The sequence below is a fragment of the Cajanus cajan genome, chromosome 7, assembly GCF_000230855.2.
Source record: "Cajanus cajan strain Asha chromosome 7, NIPB_CcT2T_4, whole genome shotgun sequence".
In the NCBI taxonomy this organism is placed as follows: domain Eukaryota; kingdom Viridiplantae; phylum Streptophyta; class Magnoliopsida; order Fabales; family Fabaceae; genus Cajanus; species Cajanus cajan.
This window is the reverse complement of record NC_138523.1, coordinates 60,878,783-60,899,395: the sequence shown is the minus strand read 5'-3', so window position 1 is coordinate 60,899,395 and position 20,613 is coordinate 60,878,783. Positions and strand designations below refer to the sequence as shown.

Genomic DNA, 20,613 nt, shown 5'->3' with positions numbered 1-20,613 from the left:
CCAGGCTCTGATACCACATGTAAGTTTTATAAATTTTCTAGTACATCATTATTTTATAGAAAATTAAAGGATCTTTGAAATTCATGATGCTCACATAATAATAAGAAAGTGTGTACCTTTCTCCATAGTAGAAAACTCCTTTGATCCTTAGAGTGCTTTGATCTTCTTCGAGAAGAGAACCAAGATTTCACTCCCTTTGACTTTTCTTTTCTACTCTCTCTATCTTTCGTAATGGCTAGGGTTTGAGAGAATACTTTGTGTCAGGGGTGTGGACCTTGTCTCACATTAGTGGATATTTATAATCCCTAAAGATTGTTATTTCCATCAAATAAAAATTATTATCATAAATGCTCCATTAAACCCATTTATGATTCAGTCTTTAATTATTTAATTATTTATTAGTCCCTTTATATATTACATATTTTCCACATGAGACATAATTATCTTACAATATAATTAAAAAAATATCCAAAAAAGAAACATACAAAAGTAAAGTCGAGGTAAGCAAAATTTTAAGGCACTAAAGGAAATCAAAGTATTAATAAGTTTATTAAACCGTGTATCACAATTTATATATATTAACGATTTGGAAAGTCATTAACATTTCAATTATATAGATGAATTAGCCGTTAAAATTACATGTTAAATTAATGAAATGGTATGTTCAATAAGTTTTTATAAAATGTAAATTTAATTGATTTAATTATTGTATTTAATGATATTATATAATTAATGAAATGATACATTCAATAACTTCTTATAAAATGTAAATTTAATTGATTTAATTATTGTATTTAATATTATTACATAATTAATGAAATAATATATTCAATAATCTTTTATAAAATATAAGTTTAATTGATTTAATTATTATATTTAATGATATTATATAATTAATGAAATGATACATTCAATAACTTCTTATAAAATGTAAATTTAATTGATTTAATTATTGTATCTAATAATATTACATAATTAATAAAATGATATATTCAATAATCTTTTATAAAATACAAATTTAATTGATTTTAATTATTGTATTTAATAATATTAGTTATAATTATGTTTATCAAATTTCACATAATTAATTTTTTTATATATGTTATTTAACAATAAATATTTACATATATTTTAAATATCACTTTATATAAACTATCAAATAATTTTGAAATTATATAAAATTTTGTATACATATTTTTAAACTAAATCACTTAATTATGTTACTAGAGAAAGGGTCAACTTACCAAGTTGGAGGACTTTGCTACTGGAGAAAATAGGCACAATATGTGTTTTTCTATTTCTTTTATAAAATAAAAGAGAGAAGAAAAATAAGAAACGGATGTACATAATTAAAGGGTAAAACTTCATTTATGAAAAAAAAAATCAATTATCATATGCGATTAAACACTAAATTTTAAACTCTAAATCAATTAAAGAATAATAATATCTAAAAAAATCATAAAGACAAAAATAATTATTGCAATTATAGATTATCATTGTGACACTTATTGCCTCCATAAATTATTTTTATAAATAATAAATAATAAAAAATTATATATAATACGAGTAGGGAAGGGATACCAAGAAACACCATAAGACAGAGAAAATGAAGAGACAAAATCTTAAATAGACATTAAATATTTATTAATAATTTATTTATTTCGGTCTTTATAACAAAGATTTAATAAAATAAATAAATGTTACAAATTTTTTTAAAATAATTTTACAAAAGACTATAATTGAATATTACACTATAAAAGCTACAAATATATTTAAACTATTTTCGAATTATATAAATATTATATTATGAACTTGTTTGAATACACATTTATAATTACTTTTGAAATTTTTTTATTAAAAAATTATTTTTTTAGCAGGCAAATTTTCAAAAATACTTTTAACGTGTATCAAAACGTACTCTATATTATACTATTATGCTGGATTATTTTTTTTTTTGATAAAACTATAGGTGAAATTTTTAAATGGAAAGAAAGTCAATTGGTATACAATCAAGACTTTATTGGTTTAGGATTTCGTAGGATTTTAAAAGACCTTTTTTTAGTAAAAAAGTCCATTAATATTCAATCAAGACTTGCCACTTAAAAACAATCCAGTGGTATTCAATCTGATTTTCAAGATTTTTTAAAGAGTCCATTAAAATCCATTGGTATTCATTTGAGATTTTTTACAACTTAAAAATAATTCATTAGTATTCAAAAATATAAAGATTTTAAAGGATTGTTGAGTGAGAGAGATTTTGAAGGACTTTCTAGTATTATTTATAAATACCAAATTCATAAACAATCTTATCCAAACCCATCGAATTTTGAAGGATTGTTTGAAGTGACTTGTCAAGTGTTTCAAGAATTTTCAAGTGAGTTTTTTTTTATCTTTTTTTTATGCTCCTTTCTTCTTCATTTTAAGTCTTGTAAAATCTTATAAAATCTTAAAAGTCATGAAAATCCTGCAAAGTCTTTTAAAATCTATAAGATTTTTTTTAACTAAAAAAATATTTTAAAATCTTAATCTAATACACCGTGGTTAATTTCATTTTTGGACACCTTAAAATAATCTGGGACAATCAGTTTTTTTCTTTCTTCAAAAAAAGAGAAAGGCCCATCAACATTGCGCCCTAATAAATTGGGTGTTTGAGAAGCGGCTAGGGTTTTACAATCTCTCTCTTAGTCACTTACTCTGTTCTGTTTGTCACTGCCACAGTAAGATGGAGGAGTTGTTGTTGATTCAATAGGATTGGAATTGAGATTGAGTGAAATAAGACATAAATTGGGGTTTGGGATTGGCGAGGAAACAAAGCACAATGGCAACCATGAACCCTTTTGATTTGTTGGGAGATGATGCAGAGGACCCTTCTCAAAGAATTGCTGCCGAACAGCTTAAGGTTGTCACTGCTGCTCCTAAGACTCTGCCCAACAAACCCGCTCAGCTTCCTACCAAGCCACTCCCTCCCTCTCAGGCTGGTATATATTTCTGCACTCCTTCTATTTTGCATGCCTCTTTTTCTATTCTATTCTTTATTTTGTTTTAGGGTTTAGATAATGTGGAAGATTGATAAACGGTTGTTTTATTCACAATACAAGTTAATGTCTGGGAAATGGGTTGAAGATTCTGTTCAAACACACACTTAATAAGTAATGTAGCTTGTGTTATGAATCTTTTTCTTGTTTATAATGCTGATTGTTGAATACTAACCAAGGAAATGTCACTCAAATCAGAGAGATTACTTAAAGTGGAAAAACATGGTTTCTTTGTGAATTTGTTTCCTTCAGTTAAACTTATTTTATTTGTTTATTATTAATTAACTTTTCTATTGTTGTAATAGTGAGGGATGCGAGAAATGGAACTTCACGCGGAGGTCGTGGAGGGGGACGGGGAACTGGACGTGGCCGTGGTCGTGGTGGTTTCAACCGTGACTTCTCCAATGATGAGAATTCATTTGCTGCCCCTCCTGGTCAAGGTGCCCTTGAAGGAGAGGGTGGAAAGCCCTCAGAAAGGCCTGGTTATGGTGGACCTCGTGGGCCTTACCGTGGAGGTCGTGGTGGGCGTGGAGGTTTCAGTAATGGAGAAGCTGGTGAAGATGGCCGTACCCGGAGGCCATTTGAACGCCGCAGTGGGACTGGACATGGGTAAATGCTATTTCTGTAACTAGTTTCTGGGTTGTTAAACTGACTTTTGGTTCTTCAACTGATATAGCCTGTTCTATTTGCAGAAATGAATTCAAACGTGAAGGTGCTGGGAGAGGGAACTGGGGAGTACAAACTGATGAATTTTCCCAGTAAGCACTTTCGTGAACCAGGACTTTTGCGAACCAGCACTTTCATACTTCTGTTGACAACCCCCTTGAGCTTGGTTTCTGTTTTATGCTTTTTTCATGAACTTTTATTGTTGCATTTTTTTTCTTTTCCTCTTGAATTTTACTTAGGGAGACTGAGGAAGTGAATGAACCTGCTAAGAATTTTGGTGATGAAAAGCCTTCAGGTGAGGATGATGTTGCCGCAGATGGAAACAAGGAGAATCCTGCTAATGAGGCTGAAGAAAAAGAGCCAGAGGATAAGGTGATTGTCCAAGTTTATTTCAAGTGTTTTGATTTTCTATTTTATCTGCTTCTGTATATTGTGAATGTTTTCTTTTAAGATCATCAGTAGACAAGCAGAAGATTTTTGAATTTGTCGCAAATAACTGGCATACTATGAATTTGTCACTCTGCATGTTATCATACATTTAAAGTGATTGCAGTTATGGGGAGGTATTAGTGTGTATTTATACTTCTTCCATTTCTTAACATATGCCTTTTATTTCCTGTTGACAGGAGATGACTCTGGAGGAATATGAAAAAGTACTGGAAGAGAGAAGGAAGGCTTTGCAAGCGGTTAAGACTGAGGAGAGAAAGGTGGATACTAAAGTTTTTGAATCCATGCAGCAGCTGTCAAACAAGAAAGACAATGATGATATCTTTATTAAGCTGGTGAGGCTTGTGGCTCTATGTTTCCATTCTAGTTTGTAGTTTTTAAATTTTATATTGTTATTATTAATACCTGATGACATTCTTGACTCTTGGAATATTTTTCATTTGAAGGGATCTGATAAGGATAAGCGCAAAGAGACTCTTGAGAAGGAAGAGAAATCCAAGAAGGTGTGAATTTGTTGCTTTTGTCTATCTATGACTACTTTTGCATTCAGTTAATAATTCCATTATGGCTGATCATTTAATTAACAATTCCAATCATTACTGAAATTGTTATTTATGGAAAACGCCTGTAGTTAACTCGTTATCCATTTGATTTATTTCTTTAATTTATTGTATGGTTACGGGTGGAAACTGAAGTTGTCATTGGTCCCCAAAAACTCCAATTCTACTATTCTGTTTCTTTTGTTTTTGCTTCCTTTCTATCTTTGTATTAGTTTGTAATATTGGCAGCCTTACATGTGAATGTGATATATTTCTTCTTTACTTTAGATTTTTAATCTTATCATGCACATGGCCATGATTTTTAGTTCTTTGACATCTAATAGATTTTGCTGACTTTTTCCCGTTTTGTTAATTGGGTTTCATGTTGTTACTTGTTAGTCTGTCAGCATCAACGAGTTTCTGAAGCCCCCAGAGGGTGAAAGTTACTATAACCCAGGTGGGCGGGGACGAGGTCGTGGTAGAGGGCGTGGGGCTAGGGGGGGTTATGGTGGCTATGCAACTGCGAACATTTCTGCTCCGTCAATTGAAGATCCTGGGCAATTCCCTACTTTGGGTGTCAAGTGAGAATTTTCCAGTATTGTGCTAACATTTTTATGTACCTTGTCTCAATTTTGGTTCTCTGCTTTGAAGCAGGAAAAAGAACTATGTCAATTGGATTTCCTGTATCGGCAGGGTTATTTTAATTTAAAGCCTTAAAATGTAAATTTAGATTGTTTGTTTGTGACCCACTTACACACGCTTCTCCAATTGTTATGTTTTACTTCTAGTGTCAATTTGCGGCATAGACAGACGAGGCAGACCCTTTCCCCACTTTTTTAGATTGAACATAGTTTTTCTTGAAAATTTGTGGTTCATATATTTTTGGCTAAATTGATATTCTATAATATCTAATATGTAATTTTGATCTTTGAATTTTTAAATCTGTAGTTTTAGTCCTCCAATTATATAAATTATGTAATTTTGATCCTATTGTTAAATGTTTATATGTTTAAAATTGCAATTTTGATCATGATTTAATGTTGATTAAATTATGACAAATAATATTTAGGTTAGATTGTGCTTTCGATCCTTATTTAATCCATTGTCATCTATTTTACAACTTTTTATTTTTGGGTAAAAGTAAGGATTAAAAGCTTATTTATTCTGAATGTAGTTAAATATTAATTATTACATTATTTATTTAATGTCAAGTTATGATTAACATTACAATTATTGGATTAAAATTGTAGATTGTGGATTGGAGATATGTAAGATTTGAGAACTAAAATTATATATTTAAATATTGGAGGACTAAAATTATGGATCAGATATTATTGGGTATAAAAGGACAATTTAACAAATATTCTTTATCCCTGCCAAGAAGGCAAGAACATCGGAACCTAAGCCAAAAATATCATCGACAGCTTCATCTATTTATTGTAAGTATTGAAAATTTGTCAGTCAAGTTCTTACGTTGATATATTATCTTATGTTGAGGGAATAGTTTGAAAGTTATTTTAATACTTGAAGAATCATGTAATATGATTTGTAATATTTTTGGAATTCATACTTTCGAGCTAAATTGATGTGTTATTTGTTTTTATGACCCTTCTGAGGAAATTTGGAGCATATGTCACAGCAGTGACAATCTAGATCAGAGATAGATTTTACGAGGACACCAATTTTTTGGACGACGTCAAAGTTTGTTAAATGTACATTTAAGTCAGCAAAGGCTATCGATTTCAGCTTCCCAGTGCCTTCGGGATAAGCCGGTAGTTTGAATGGAGTAAAGATAAATCTTTTTTACTTTGAGAAAAACTTTTAAAATGAGAGAAATAAACAACAAATTATCATGAATTGTTTTTAATTTATTAAAATAATTTGTTACAATCGTAATTTAGAAGTTTTTTTTTCCACCCCTTTTCTTTTCAAAAAGATATAAATTAGTGCATAGCAGGCAAAGTGCTAAATTCCCCAAAATATGAAGTTGGTAAGCGATATATTCTCGTACTATAAAACATATTGTTTAATTGTAAGTTACAACAAAGTAACATGTTTGATCTGGGTAATGTATTTGGGTCAACCTATATATATTGTATGAGGTTGTTCAAATTTAACTTAAATTTCCATGGTTTTAGAATTTGATTATTATCCTTGACAGAGTAAAAACCTAGCTTAAATACTACTAGATTTAGTCTAGTAATTGGGAAGGAGTTGAAAGTAGTTATAAGCATGAAAACTTAGGTTTGATTCTATTGCCAACATGTATAATATTTTCTATATAAAAAATGAAATAAACCTAACTTAAATTCTACGGTGAAGGTCAAGTACGCTTGACATTAATGCATGCATCCAGTACCGATCTAAACGGCACCACTGAATTTGTGGTCACATTTCAAAGTGATTTTAGCTTGACTTGCAAAAGTTAGTCGAGTGAGTATTCTGAATAAACTTACATCAATTCAATTACAGTTGTCTCACTTTTAACAATTATTCTTGAGAAGTTCACTACTAACAAGTCTGCGACGCGCTTTAGATTTCAAAAATAAAATTTAAAGAATCACTTGTAGCCTGCGTTGCATGAATCTATGGCTTGTAACTACTTAACTTTATTTCAGTTTGATCAACTGCAACGAAGTATATAAATAGAACCATTTCTTCAAATTCCAATTCCAATACATGCCAAGCAAAGATGATTGTTACTATTCTTATTTGTGCCACCGTTATCCTTCTCCCCTTGGTGCAAGTGCCATACGTCTCTGCTCAGACTCGGAATAATGTTAGCGTTGGTGAGACACTTGTTGCAGGTAACGTTGGTGCGCAATGGCTTTCTTCATCAAAGGAGATTGCATTTGGATTTCATCAGCTTGAGAATGACCTTTTCTTGCTTGCCATATGGTACCAAAAAATACCAAACGATAATTTGATTTGGTATGCAAATGGAGACAACCCGGCTCCTAAAGGATCAAAACTTGAGCTAAATGAATACAGCGGACTAATGCTGAATAGTCCTCAAGGTGTTGAGCTATGGACATCACAAACCATATCAGGTACAATTTCCTATGGACTAATAAATGACACAGGCAACTTCCAGCTTCTGGATAAGAATTCGCAGGTGTTGTGGGAAAGTTTCAGTAATCCAACTGATACATTGGTGCCAACTCAAATCATGGAGGTAAAAGGCACGCTTTCATCTCGGCAGAAAGAGACCAATTTCTCACAAGGAAGGTTCCGATTTCGCTTGCTTTTGAGTGGTAATGCTGTGCTTAATCCTGTTAATTTGCTTACCAAATATCCCTATGATGCTTATTACATCAGTTACACTTATGATAAGACCAACACAACGAACTCCGGTTACCGTGTGATTTTTGATAATTCGGGACTGTATATATTGAAGAGGAACGATAAGAGGGTTAATATTACAAATTCAAAAGACGTGCTCTCAACTGATTCCTATTATTACAGAGCAACCATCAATTTTGATGGAGTTTTCACCATATCCCGTTACCCAAAAAATCCAGGTCCAAATCCAGGCTGGACAGTTATTAAGACATTGCCAAACAACATTTGCACAGATTTGGCAGGACCAAAGGGTAGTGGTGTCTGTGGATTCAATAGTATCTGCACTCTTGATACTGATCAAAGACCAAAGTGCAAGTGCCCAGAAGGTTATTCTCTTCTTGATTCAACCGATGAGTATGGCAGCTGCAAAACAAATTTGGAACTCCGTTGTGAAGGAAGTGGACAAAGCTCTCAAGGAGATTTCTACTACATGGAGGAAATGCCAAATACTGATTGGCCTCTATCAGTTTATGAAATGTATAGACCTTACAATTCAGAGGATTGCAAGACTTCTTGCTTGCAAGACTGCTTATGCGCTGTTTCTGTTTATAGAAATGGTAGCTGCTGGAAGAAGAAGCTGCCTCTCTCAAATGGAAGACGGGATAAATCAGTAGGGGGATCTGCTTTTATTAAGTTGATGAAAAATGATACTTTGTCGGCAAGTCCTTCTAAGCCATTCCTAGAAGAGAACAAAAAAGGAAAAGATCAAGATACTTTGATAACTGTGATATCAGTCCTTCTAGGAGGTTCTGTCTTTGTGAATCTCATGCTGGTCAGTGCAGTATGTATCGGTTTCTACTTCAACAACAACAGAAGAAGTTCTATCAATAAAACTGTTGCAGAGAGCAATTTGCGCAGTTTCACCTTTGGAGAGCTTGTGCAAGCAACAAATAACTTCAAAGAAGAATTGGGAAGGGGGTCTTGTGGCATTGTCTTTAAAGGAACAACAGATTTGGTTACTATTGCAGTAAAGAAATTGGACAAGATGCTCAAAGACAACGATAAGGAATTCAAAACAGAAGTGAATGTGATTGGCCAAACTCATCACAAAAACTTGGTTCGCCTACTTGGATATTGTGATGAGGGAGAACACCGCATTCTGGTGTATGAGTTCATGAGCAATGGCAGTTTAGCAAACTTCATCTTCGGAGATTTCAAACCAAAATGGTACCAAAGAGTCCAGATTGCCGTTGGGATTGCAAGAGGGTTGGTTTACTTGCACGAGGAATGCTGCACCCAGATCATACATTGTGACATAAAGCCACAAAATATACTTCTTGATGAGCTTTACAACGCAAGAATATCAGATTTTGGGTTGTCAAAGCTACTAAGGATTAATCAAAGCCGCACAGAAACTGGCATTCGAGGAACAAGAGGGTATGTTGCACCAGAATGGTTCAGGAGTGCACCAATCACTGCCAAGGTTGATGTTTACAGTTTTGGAGTGCTGCTTGTGGAGATCATTTGCTGCAGGAGAAATGTAGAAGGTGACATTGGCAATGATGAGAAGGCAATTTTAACTGATTGGGTTTATGATTGCTACAAGGATGGAAGAGTTGCCGTACTGGTTGAAAATGATGATGAGGCTATCAATGACATAAATATGCTCGAAAGGTTTGTGAAGGCAGCTATTTGGTGCCTTCAAGAGGATCCCTCTCTAAGGCCAACAATGAAGAAGGTGATGCTGATGTTGGAAGGAATAGCTCCAGTCACAGTTCCACCAAGCCCCTGTCCTTATGCTTCTGTGTCTGTTAGTTGCGGTTGAAATTAGTTTCGTTTCATGTCTTGATTATGTTACGTCGTTAATTTTGTGTTTGCTTTGTTTCTTATTCATTTCAATCCCCTTTGTCCATGCGGCTGAGTGGCAGCTCATGGATTAAAAAGTGTAACAAAAGTAAGCACATTTTATTGTTCTTGTGTGGAATAAAAGGTTCAAACATCTCATCAAATGTCTGATTCTTTAAATGCCATAAATCTTCTATAATTGGGTTGCATCCCTCATCATTTGTGCTTTAATTTGATTCAAAGTATTTTCTCCTTTATTTCTGCTGGTAGAGTATTGGTCTGGTAATTAAGTTGCTGACAAATTAGCCAGTTTTGATTTGTCTCTAAGTGAGAATTTAAGAACTTTTAATATTGTTATGCCTTTCTTTACTTTGATCGCAAATGCTGATGTAGCTTTTATTTCTTACTCTCGTGGTTTTATTATTCATTTTAATCCCCTTTCTCCATGCGGCTGGTTGGCTGCTGATGGATTATAAAGTGTAATAATTAAAAGTAAGCACATTGGGTTGTTCTTGCGTGGAATAGAGGGTTCAAGCATCTCATTTGAGTCCGATTCTTTAAGTGCTATAATTCTTCTATAATTGAGTTGCACCTCTCATCATCTGTGCTTTAACTTGGTTCAAAGTATTCTCTCCATTATTTCTGCTAGTAGACTACTAGTTTGGTAATTAACTTGCCGACAAGTTAGTCGATTTTAATTTGTCTTTTAGAGAGAATTTAAGAATTTTTAATGTTGTTATGTTTTTCTTTGTTTTGATTGCAAACATTGATATAAATTCTATATTCTCTATGCTTCGATAATTATTCATTCATAAGAAATAAGCTAAAAATATTTTTTTTACAGCAAAAATAATTTGTTTGTTCAAAAGTGAAATCTTAATAAAAGTATTCATTGATTGATGCCTTCTTATTGCAAGGAATAATAACCTACTAATTCTAAATATAATAAAATATTAATTATTATATTATTTATTTAATGTGTGGTTATGGTTAACATTTATAACTTATTTTATAATATAAAAACTGAAAAACATAAACATTTATTATTCTCTAGTCATGTCAACATTAACTTTCTCTATTAAAAGTCACTTTATCTTAAGCACTCTATAAAATTCACATCTACATTTGAATTTTTAAGCCTATTAATTAATTACTTAAAAATATTTCTAAATGAATGATATTAATTAATATTAATTTTTTCAGTTTCTACTCCTTATAACTAACTACATTTCTATCACAATAAAAAATAAATTGGAAACTATACAAAATCCACCTCTTACGTTGTTCATTTAGACTTAAATTTTGTTCTCTCATCTTCTAAATCCTCTAAAATGAATTTTCAATATTTCTTTTTTACTTTTATTTAAATATACATTTTGGTTCCTATTTTGATCTCTAAATCTTTTGTAGAAATGGACTTTCTTTACTACAATTCTTTTAGTTCTCAAAATAGTTTATTGGGTTTGTAAGATTTTATTATAAATTTCATTTTTTCCTGTCCTAAATATTCTAAATTGTAATTCTTCTTTGATATTAAAATTATCATTAGAAGTCCTAATTAGTACTTTTTTTTAATCTTATTTCACTTATATAATTTTACTGATATTTATCTTATTTTTCTAACAACCGTCACATTAATTTCTTAAATTTTGTGAGATTGTCTTATCGTAGGAGTCATGATTGTTGAGATCGTGAAATTTAAAGTTTCAAAACAATCTCTTTTTAAGAGATATTTTTCTATCCTTCATAATTGTTTCCCTTCCAACTTGTGGTCTTTGGTTTCATGGGTTCTATGAGTTTATCTACTCAACACTTTCTTTTTTCTCTCTTCGTTTTCTTCTACTTTTGACATATTATTCTTCTCTTAAAAAATAAAAATTTATGCATAGAATTTTTTTTCTCTGTATTTTTTAAGGTAATAAAAAATAAAAGAGAATAAAAAGAAACATAACATTATCTTTTTTAAGAGGGACATAGGTCACAAGAACTTAATAAAAATCACAAAGTTAAAATTTGAAGTTATTTATAATTTTTTGTATGTTATTTCTATTAGCATGTGATACATTAAATTACGAATATGTTATGTATATTGTGTCTTAATAACTACATCTTCAAATTAATTATAATATAATTCAAATATTATTATAAAACTTATTATTTTTCCTCACTAATATGAGCCATATTGTCTAAAAAAATTATTAAATTGAATTTTTCTTATTACTGCACTTATAAAAATTATCTGTTTTCAAATTTATATGTAACACCTAGTTCACCAATTCAAATTTCATATAGAAAGTTGGATTTTTATATTTCATTCCAGAAGTGTTTTTTTAATAATATTTGCATACTATTTATAATTTTTCAAACAACGGACATTCAAATCAAACTAAATCTATTGATTAGAAATTAATTATTAATATATAAATGTAGATTTAAACTATAACATTACCATAATTAATACACATGGCTCTTAAATAAAAATAAATAATTTTATCATGTCTTTCAATTACAAATTAATCCATATAATGTAACTGCCGATTCAAATTGTAACATTATCGACTATCTCTTAATTAAAAATTAAATTTAACATATAAATTCTGAATAAATGTAATTTAATATTGTACTGATTACAAATGTAATAGCATTATTTTTTATAAAATTTTAAATTATTAGTTATTTAATAAAAAATAATATAAATTTTAATTTCATTATCATTATATGATCCCCGATAAATATATATATATATATATATATATATATATATATATATATATAAAGTAAATTATACTTTTAAAATACACCTAAATTTAAAATATCTATATAATTCACCAATATACTTTAATTTCAAATAACTTTTCTATTATATAATTTGATGATATAACATCATTACAAATATTAAAAATGATCTATTTTTAATAGTAAATTATTATTTATTTTATTTCATTTTATAAACTCTCAATCATTTTAAACTCACATGATACATTGGTGCCAATAACTCTATTCTTACATTAAAGTTCTCTGAATGTTTTATACTGCTCTCTCAATGTTCATACATTAAAGTTCAAATGTAAATACAAACTCTATTAATTCTACCTTGTCATTTTTCACAAAAGAATTCAACATATTAAAATGACATTAATTTTTCAAATACCTAGATATATATCGTGATATTTAGTTTCTCAAAATTTAAATAATTTTACCATAAATTTTTTTTACAACATAGAATGATCAAAATGTAATCTTAAAATATATATATATATATATATATATATATATATGTATATATATATATATTATGCTTTTTATATTTAAGTAATATTTTGAAAAATATTTATAATACATCAAATTATATCATATATAATTATTTATAAATTCGAGCATAGTGCAAGTCAAAATCTAATTATAGGATTAAAATTGTAGATCGTAAATTTTATAAGATCGAAGAACTAAAATTATATATTCAAATATTAGAGGACTAAAATCTATATTCTTTATCCTCGCCAAGAAAATCGGAAACCTAATCCAAAAATATCATCGACAGCTTCATCTATTTATTTCAAGGTTCTGTGTTCAATACTGGACAACACTGAGCGTTTAAGTGTTATTCTCTCTCTTAGTCTTAGATAGTTTTTAAAGTAATGAAATTTGTCAGTCTAGTTCTTACGTTGATATATTATCTTATGTTGAGGAAATAGTTAGAAAGATCTTTTAATATTTGAAGAATCACGTAATATGATTTCTATTATTTTTGGAATTAATACTTACGAGCTAAATTGATGTGTTATTTGTTTTGCTGACCCTTCTGTGTAAATTTGGAGTCTATGTCACAGCAATGACAATCTAGATCATAATTAGATTTTATGGACGACGTCAGTCAAAGTTTGTTAAATGCATATTTAAGTCAGAAATGCTATTCATTTCAGCTTCCCAGTGCCTTCGAGATTAACCCGAACTTTGAATGGAGGAAAGATAAATCTTTTTACTTTATTTGAGAAACTTTTAAAATGAGAGAAATAAGCAAATAACTACTCAGTTCCCCAAAATATGAAATTGGTAAGCGTTTATTCTCGTACTTGCAAACATATTGTTTAATTGTAAGTTATAACATGTTTGATTTGGATAATGTATCTAGATTGTATGAGGTTGTTATTCTCCTTGACTGAGTATAAACCTAACTTATTCTACGGTTGATCTAAACGGAGGCATAGACATTGTCGTGACATCTCAAAGTCATTTTAACGTCTTGCAGAAGTTAGATGACTTCTGAATAAACATGCATCAATACAATTTAACACCGCACAGTTGTCTCACGTTTAACAAATATATATGCTTTAAAGACTTTGAAATGTCATTACTACTAACAAGTCAAAGACGCGCTTCAGATTTCAACAATAAAATGTAAAGAATCACTTGTAGCATGCGTTGCATGAGGCGTGTAATTGTACGTAACTAAACTTTATAGCAGTTAATTCACCTACAACAAAGTACAGAAAAGAACCATTTCTTCAAATTCCAATACATGTCAAGCAAAAGATGAGTGTTACTATTCTTGTTTGTGCTACTGTTATCCTTCTCCCCTTGCTGCAAGTGCCACACGTCTCTGCTCAGACTCAGAATAATGTTACCATTGGTGAGACACTTGTTGCAGGAAACGTTGGTGCGCAATGGCTTTCTTCATCAAAGGAGATTGCATTCGGATTTCATCAGCTTGAGAATGACCTTTTCTTGCTTGCCATATGGTACCAAAAAGTACCAAACGATAATTTGATTTGGTATGCAAATGGAGACAACCCGGCTCCTAAAGGATCAAAACTTGAGCTAAATGAATACAGCGGACTAGTGCTGAAGAGTCCTCAAGGTGTTGAGCTATGGACATCACAAACCATATCAGGTACAATTTCCTATGGACTAATAAATGACACAGGCAACTTCCAGCTTCTGGATAAGAATTTGCAGGTGTTGTGGGAAAGTTTCAGTAATCCAACTGATACATTGGTGCCAACTCAAATCATGGAGGTAAAAGGCACGCTTTCTTCTCGACAGAAAGAGACAAATTTCTCACGAGGAAGGTTCCAATTTCGCTTGCTTCCGGATGGTAATGCTGTGCTTAATCCTATAAATTTGCCTACCAACTATACTTATGATGCTTATTACATCAGTCACACATTTGATGGGACCAATACAACAAACTCCGGTTACCGTGTGATTTTTGATAATTCAGGATTGTATATATTGAAGAGGAGCGATGAGAGAGTTTATATTACAAATTCGAAAGATGAGCTCTCATCTGATTCCTATTATTACAGAGCAACCATCAATTTTGATGGAGTTTTCACCATATCTCGTTACCCAAAAAATCCAGGTTCAAATCCAGGCTGGACAGTTATTAAGACATTGCCAGACAACATTTGCACAGATTTGGTAGGAAAAAAGGGTAGTGGTGTCTGTGGATTCAATAGTATCTGCACTCTTGATACTGATCAAAGACCAAAGTGCAAGTGCCCAAAAGGTTATTCTCTTCTTGATTCAACCGATGAGTATGGCAGCTGCAAACCAAATTTGGAAGTCCGTTGTGAAGGAAGTGGACAAAGCTCTCAAGGAGATCTCTACTACATGGAGGAAATGCCAAATACTGATTGGCCAGAATTAGATTACGAATTGTATCAACCTTACAATTCAGAAGACTGCAAGACTTCTTGCCTGCAAGATTGTTTATGTGCTGTTTCTATTTTTAGAGATGATAGCTGCTGGAAGAAGAAGCTGCCTCTCTCAAATGGAAGACAGGATAGAGCAGTTGGGGGATCTGCTTTCATTAAGTTGATGAAAAATGATGTTTCGTCAGCAAATCCTTCAAATCCATTCCTTGAAGAGAAGAAAAATGGAAAAGATCAAGATACTTTGATAACTGTGATATCAGTCCTTCTAGGAGGTTCTGTCTTTGTGAATCTCATGCTGGTCAGTGCAGTATGTATCGGTTTCTATTTTTACTACAACAGAAGAAGTTCTACCAATAAAGCTGTTGCAGAGAGCAATTTGCGCAGTTTCACCTTTGGAGAGCTTGTGCAAGCAACAAATAACTTCAAAGAAGAATTGGGAAGGGGGTCTTGTGGCATTGTCTTTAAAGGAACAACAGATTTGGTTACTATTGCAGTAAAGAAATTGCACAAGATACTCAAAGACAGCGATAAGGAATTCAAAACAGAAGTGAATGTGATTGGACAAACTCATCACAAAAACTTGGTTCGCCTACTTGGATATTGTGATGAGGGAGAACACCGCATTCTGGTGTATGAGTTCATGAGCAATGGCACTTTAGCAAACTTCCTCTTCGGAGATTTCAAACCAAAATGGAACCAAAGAGTCCAGATTGCCGTTGGGATTGCAAGAGGGTTGGTTTACTTGCACGAGGAATGCTGCACCCAGATCATACATTGTGACATAAAGCCACAAAATATACTTCTTGATGAGCTTTACAACGCAAGAATATCAGATTTTGGGTTGTCAAAGCTACCCCAATATAATCTAGTACATGAAGTTGTTAGTAATATTGTATGTACAAGATAAATTCAATGGTTATAAATAATGATCTATAAATGTGGACCAAAGTAAAACTAGTCATAGTCACACTCATGTATAAATTATATACTCCGTGTATTCTCTATTATAAGTAAAAACACACACACACATTTTTTTTTTCTTCTTAAATATAAACAAATTTCAACTACTTAATTTCATTTCATTTGATAATAATTTACCTAAAATATCCCTCTTTTAATACATGGTCTTTTAATTGCATTATTTCTTTTAACATTAATAATAATAAAAATTATAAAAAAAATTATAAAAATAATAAAATTTAATATAAATTACTAAATTTCTTGATGTACGTAAAATTGATTTTTTTTTTCGATAAAAGATAGGAAGATATACGAAATGCACACATATCTGGTGGGGGGGGGGGGGGGGGGGGAAGCAAGTGGGAGGTAAGACTAATATTAGGCTGTCAAATGATTTTATTTTTTTTCCATTTTGAAGTGGAAGACAGAGCCCACTTGATCCACTTGCAGACTCCAGTGAACAAAATACAACAATACGAATAAAATTTAATAGTAACTCGAATATCCAAAAAGCCCATCTCTAAATAACTCAATGAAGAAGTATCTTGAAATAATTTCATATTCTAATTATTAGAGTGGTAAAGAAGTAGAGTTCGAATAAAATATCAAAGTGTACATTATCCTGGAATGTTTATTTTTAAAAATATCTAAAGCTGTACTCAATCTCGTATAGGTATATGCTTTATAAGATAATGGAAGTATATGATAATAATATCATAAACATGAATGTACAATAAAATGTGGGATAATGTTAATGTGTAGATGAAAGTAAGAAATGGCTAAGATTGATTTTGTGTTCCCTGAGCAAGAAGGTTTCTAGAGTCAGTGGTCTCGCCCCAAGCTCTCTCCTTCCATATGAGTTCCACTTCATGAAAGGTCAATCCCTTAGTCTCTGGAACACAGAACAGCACAAACACAAAGGCAAGCACAGAGATAGCAGCAAGAATCAAGAAAGTGTAACCTGTCCCTATAGCTTCAGCAATTGAAAGAAAGCTCTGAGACACAATCAAGTTTGAGATCCAACACACAGTGGCTGACATGCCTCCACAAATTCCTCTATACTCCTCAGGATATATCTCTGAGTTCACAGTCCAAGGCACAGGCCCCATCCCTGGAGAGAAAAATGATATGTATAGAACCAATCCCACCACTGCAAGCCATCCAAATACTTCACTTGATGATGATTGGTTTAAGAATGAGACTGACAAAATCACCAAAGATGCAAATACTCCCCCCAAGCTCGAAAGTGCCAACTTTTTGCGACCTGCATGATCAATTAGATAAATGCCAAGAACTGTTCCCACAGCATTCATGCCAGCAACTATGAGGGACAGCTGAAGAGCTAACTCATTCGAGTGGAACCCAGCCATTTGGACAATGGTGGGGCTGTAGTACATCACTGTGTTTATTCCTGTAAACTGCTGGAAAGCCTGCACAACACAACCATCATGGCATCACATGTTAATATGTTACTTATCTTCTAACTTGCATGCATGTAATCACACTTCACAAAGGTCCATCCATTTACTATGATTTGTAACAGCCTCCAAGTTGATGTATACATATTTTACCTGCAGTCCAGCTCCAACAAGGAATGCGAGTCTGATTTCTTTAGATTTGAAGACATCCCTTAATCTGATGTTCTTTCGTTTTTGGCGCTCTTGCTCTGACAGAGTGGTTAGAAAATCAACTTCGTCCTCTAAGCGACCCAAGTCATAGATCTTGGAGAGTATATCAACAGCTTCATTTTTCCTATTCTGCATAAAACGAAACATGTCATGCATATAGCAGAGGAATGATGTATAGTGGGTTTGAAGTTTGAACCTTCATGAAGAGCCATCTTGGGGATTCGGGTAGGCAAAGCATGAGAAAAAACTGAACTATTGCTGGCACGGCTGAAACTCCCAGCATCCATCGCCATGTGCCACGAACCTGGTTGAATAGAATTAATAAGAGAATTATATATGTTTGATTATTAAGTAAGAAGGACAATGAATATATTACCCTTGTAAAAGCAAGGTTTACGACGTAGGAAAGAAACTGTCCAGCAGTGATCATGAGAACATTGGTGCTTACTAATGAACCTCTTATTTCGGAGGGGGATGCTTCTGCAATGTAGACAGGAGCAGTAACAGAGGCAACACCCACACCCAAACCAACGAGAAAACGTCCCAAAATGAGAACATTAGGGTCTGGTGCAGCAGCCATGCCAATTGCTCCAATTATGAAGATAACATCAGCGACCAGAGTGGCTTTCTTTCTTCCATAAGCATCATTAATCCATCCACCTGTTGCTGCTCCTATTATTGCACCAGCAATTGCCATGCTCACTATTGTTTCCTGCATGCCAACTCAATTTCTTACAATACAATGCATATTTAACTTCATTCATGCCAATAACCCAACTACTATATTCTACCTGAAGAAAATTACTTTGTCTAACCGCTTCAAAATCATCTTTAATATATAGAAGGGCTCCTGATATGACACCTGTGATGCCACAAATTTTATATTAGCTTGCTAAAAACAAAATAAAATTTTGAAGTAACCAATTGGAAATTTTTTTTACAAATAATTTATCTTATGAAAAAAATTATTTTCTTCAGTTATAAATATTTCTAGAGAAGTTTATCCAAAGATGTCTTTGTTAGAAATAAGGAGAGAGACATTTTTCAAAGTTCTTATAAATGCATGCTATTGTTCAAAGAAGGCATTTTAAATCCTCCCGTTTCAAAGTACTTATAAATGCATGCTAAATTTTTCAAAGAAGGCAATTACTTTTTGAACTTAATTGGAAGAAATTGTAAACATTTTTACACATTCATCAAATTATGAATTATCATATAATTAAAAATTATTAACTTTTGAAATCAAGCAGAAGAATAGTGGAGACAAGTTTTTGTTGAAATAAAACACTAGTAACATGTTAAGGATAATGTACCTGTGTCGTAGCCAAAAAGCATTCCCCCGATGCCAGCGACAGTAGTGAGTCCCAGAATGTAAGGATTCTTAAAAAAGGACATTTTGCGTTCAGGATACAAATCCAAATACCCTGAGCTTCCTGGCGTCGGTTGTATATTAGTTATCGTCATTCTCCTTAATTAATTTAATTATGCAACAAACCCCAATCCTAATCTAAATCCTCTGTTACGTTACTCACACCCACTGAATTAAATTGGGGAACAACGATAATGTTCGCCATTTCTCAATCGATTAGCAATGAGTAATGGGTATGTTTCAATTTAAATTATGTTATTTTTTAGAGAGGGTATCAAGCGGGGAATTTTTGAAGATTCCCCAGAAAAGTTCATGACCCAGATTCTATGGTTTCGTTTCAGAAGAGAAAGAAAGGACACGCTATGCTTTTATTGCTTTCCGAGGATTGTTACAATTTAAAGACACCATGATTTTACATGTAACGTCATTTTCTTATAACGAAAATATACTACTGTCATTTATTAATACCGATTTTTAAGCCTTTTTAAATTAAAAAGTATGCATTAAAATTTTATGATTGTTAAATAACTAAAAAAAAAAAAACAGAAGATAGTTTTATTATTCTTGTTGTACTTAAAAAATCAATTTTGAAGAAAGAAAAAGAAACCAATTTGTTAAAAAAAAACTTATTCCTACCTGTCCTATGTCTCATATCATACATAAGTATCACTTCGTTTATTATTTGGAAACTGTAATGTAACAAGAGGGCAAAGTTTTAAGTAAAGAAAACTCTCACATTGACACACCCCCCCTCCCTTAAATTTCAATATGGACAACCTAATCTATTTTTTGTACATTTTATCATCATAAAAATGTATGTACATTAGCATATTGGAAGAATATTTAAGATCCTTAGAAACACGCACCACGAACACACAGACTTGTCTATACATTATGAAACACTAGTCCGCATCAAAAGCTGGGAAAGTTAGGATTATAACTACAAAATTATTGACTGTCGTTTTCTGAAAAATATTATTTGTTCGGTTTTCCTTCATACTTCACACAAATCGTCATAATATTAGATGTAACAAATGGAACAACCCTGTCTGATATAAATATTTGATACTGTACAAGCCCTTTATACTTAAATTCTTTACAAAATCAAGATTTAAAATTTTAACATTTTTTTTAAATTTCTACTTTTTTATTCCCTAATAATAGATTAAAACCACATCAGTTTTT

General features: G+C 31.9%; 4 protein-coding genes across 5 annotated transcripts; 3 read left to right on the top strand and 1 right to left on the bottom strand.

Moving 5' to 3' along the window:
- Nucleotides 1–2,608: 2,608 nt before the first annotated feature.
- LOC109817408 (RGG repeats nuclear RNA binding protein A) lies at nucleotides 2,609–5,492 on the top strand. The gene is made up of 7 exons (XM_020382647.3): nucleotides 2,609–2,978; nucleotides 3,341–3,644; nucleotides 3,728–3,793; nucleotides 3,941–4,073; nucleotides 4,328–4,483; nucleotides 4,595–4,651; nucleotides 5,087–5,492. The coding sequence occupies exons 1-7, from the start codon at nucleotides 2,819–2,821 to the stop codon at nucleotides 5,270–5,272; spliced, it is 1,062 nt and encodes a 353-aa protein (XP_020238236.1). The 5' UTR covers nucleotides 2,609–2,818; the 3' UTR covers nucleotides 5,273–5,492.
- Nucleotides 5,493–5,641: 149 nt separating this feature from the next.
- Nucleotides 5,642–10,540, top strand: LOC109795331 (G-type lectin S-receptor-like serine/threonine-protein kinase LECRK3). Its single transcript, XM_020354789.3, has one exon. It carries the CDS (start codon nucleotides 7,380–7,382, stop codon nucleotides 9,792–9,794), a length of 2,415 nt encoding a protein of 804 aa, XP_020210378.2. The 5' UTR covers nucleotides 5,642–7,379; the 3' UTR covers nucleotides 9,795–10,540.
- A 3,347-nt stretch (nucleotides 10,541–13,887) lies between these two features.
- Nucleotides 13,888–16,548, top strand: LOC109795171 (G-type lectin S-receptor-like serine/threonine-protein kinase RLK1). Its single transcript, XM_020354599.3, has one exon. The coding sequence runs from the start codon at nucleotides 14,348–14,350 to the stop codon at nucleotides 16,376–16,378; it is 2,031 nt and encodes a 676-aa protein (XP_020210188.1). The 5' UTR covers nucleotides 13,888–14,347; the 3' UTR covers nucleotides 16,379–16,548.
- Nucleotides 16,549–16,972: 424 nt separating this feature from the next.
- On the bottom strand, nucleotides 16,973–20,582 carry LOC109795370 (inositol transporter 1). Of its 2 annotated transcripts, none has more exons than XM_020354842.3 (6): nucleotides 19,373–20,582; nucleotides 18,851–18,921; nucleotides 18,436–18,771; nucleotides 18,256–18,363; nucleotides 18,003–18,188; nucleotides 16,973–17,861 (listed from the first exon to the last, which is right to left on the bottom strand). In XM_020354842.3, exons 1-6 carry the CDS (start codon nucleotides 19,521–19,523, stop codon nucleotides 17,211–17,213), a joined length of 1,503 nt encoding a protein of 500 aa, XP_020210431.1. In that variant the 5' UTR covers nucleotides 19,524–20,582; the 3' UTR covers nucleotides 16,973–17,210. The 2 variants fall into 2 exon arrangements, with proteins under 2 accessions (XP_020210431.1, XP_020210432.1); XM_020354843.3 differs by having other exon boundaries at nucleotides 18,508–18,771.
- Between the last annotated feature and the right edge of the window lie 31 nt (nucleotides 20,583–20,613).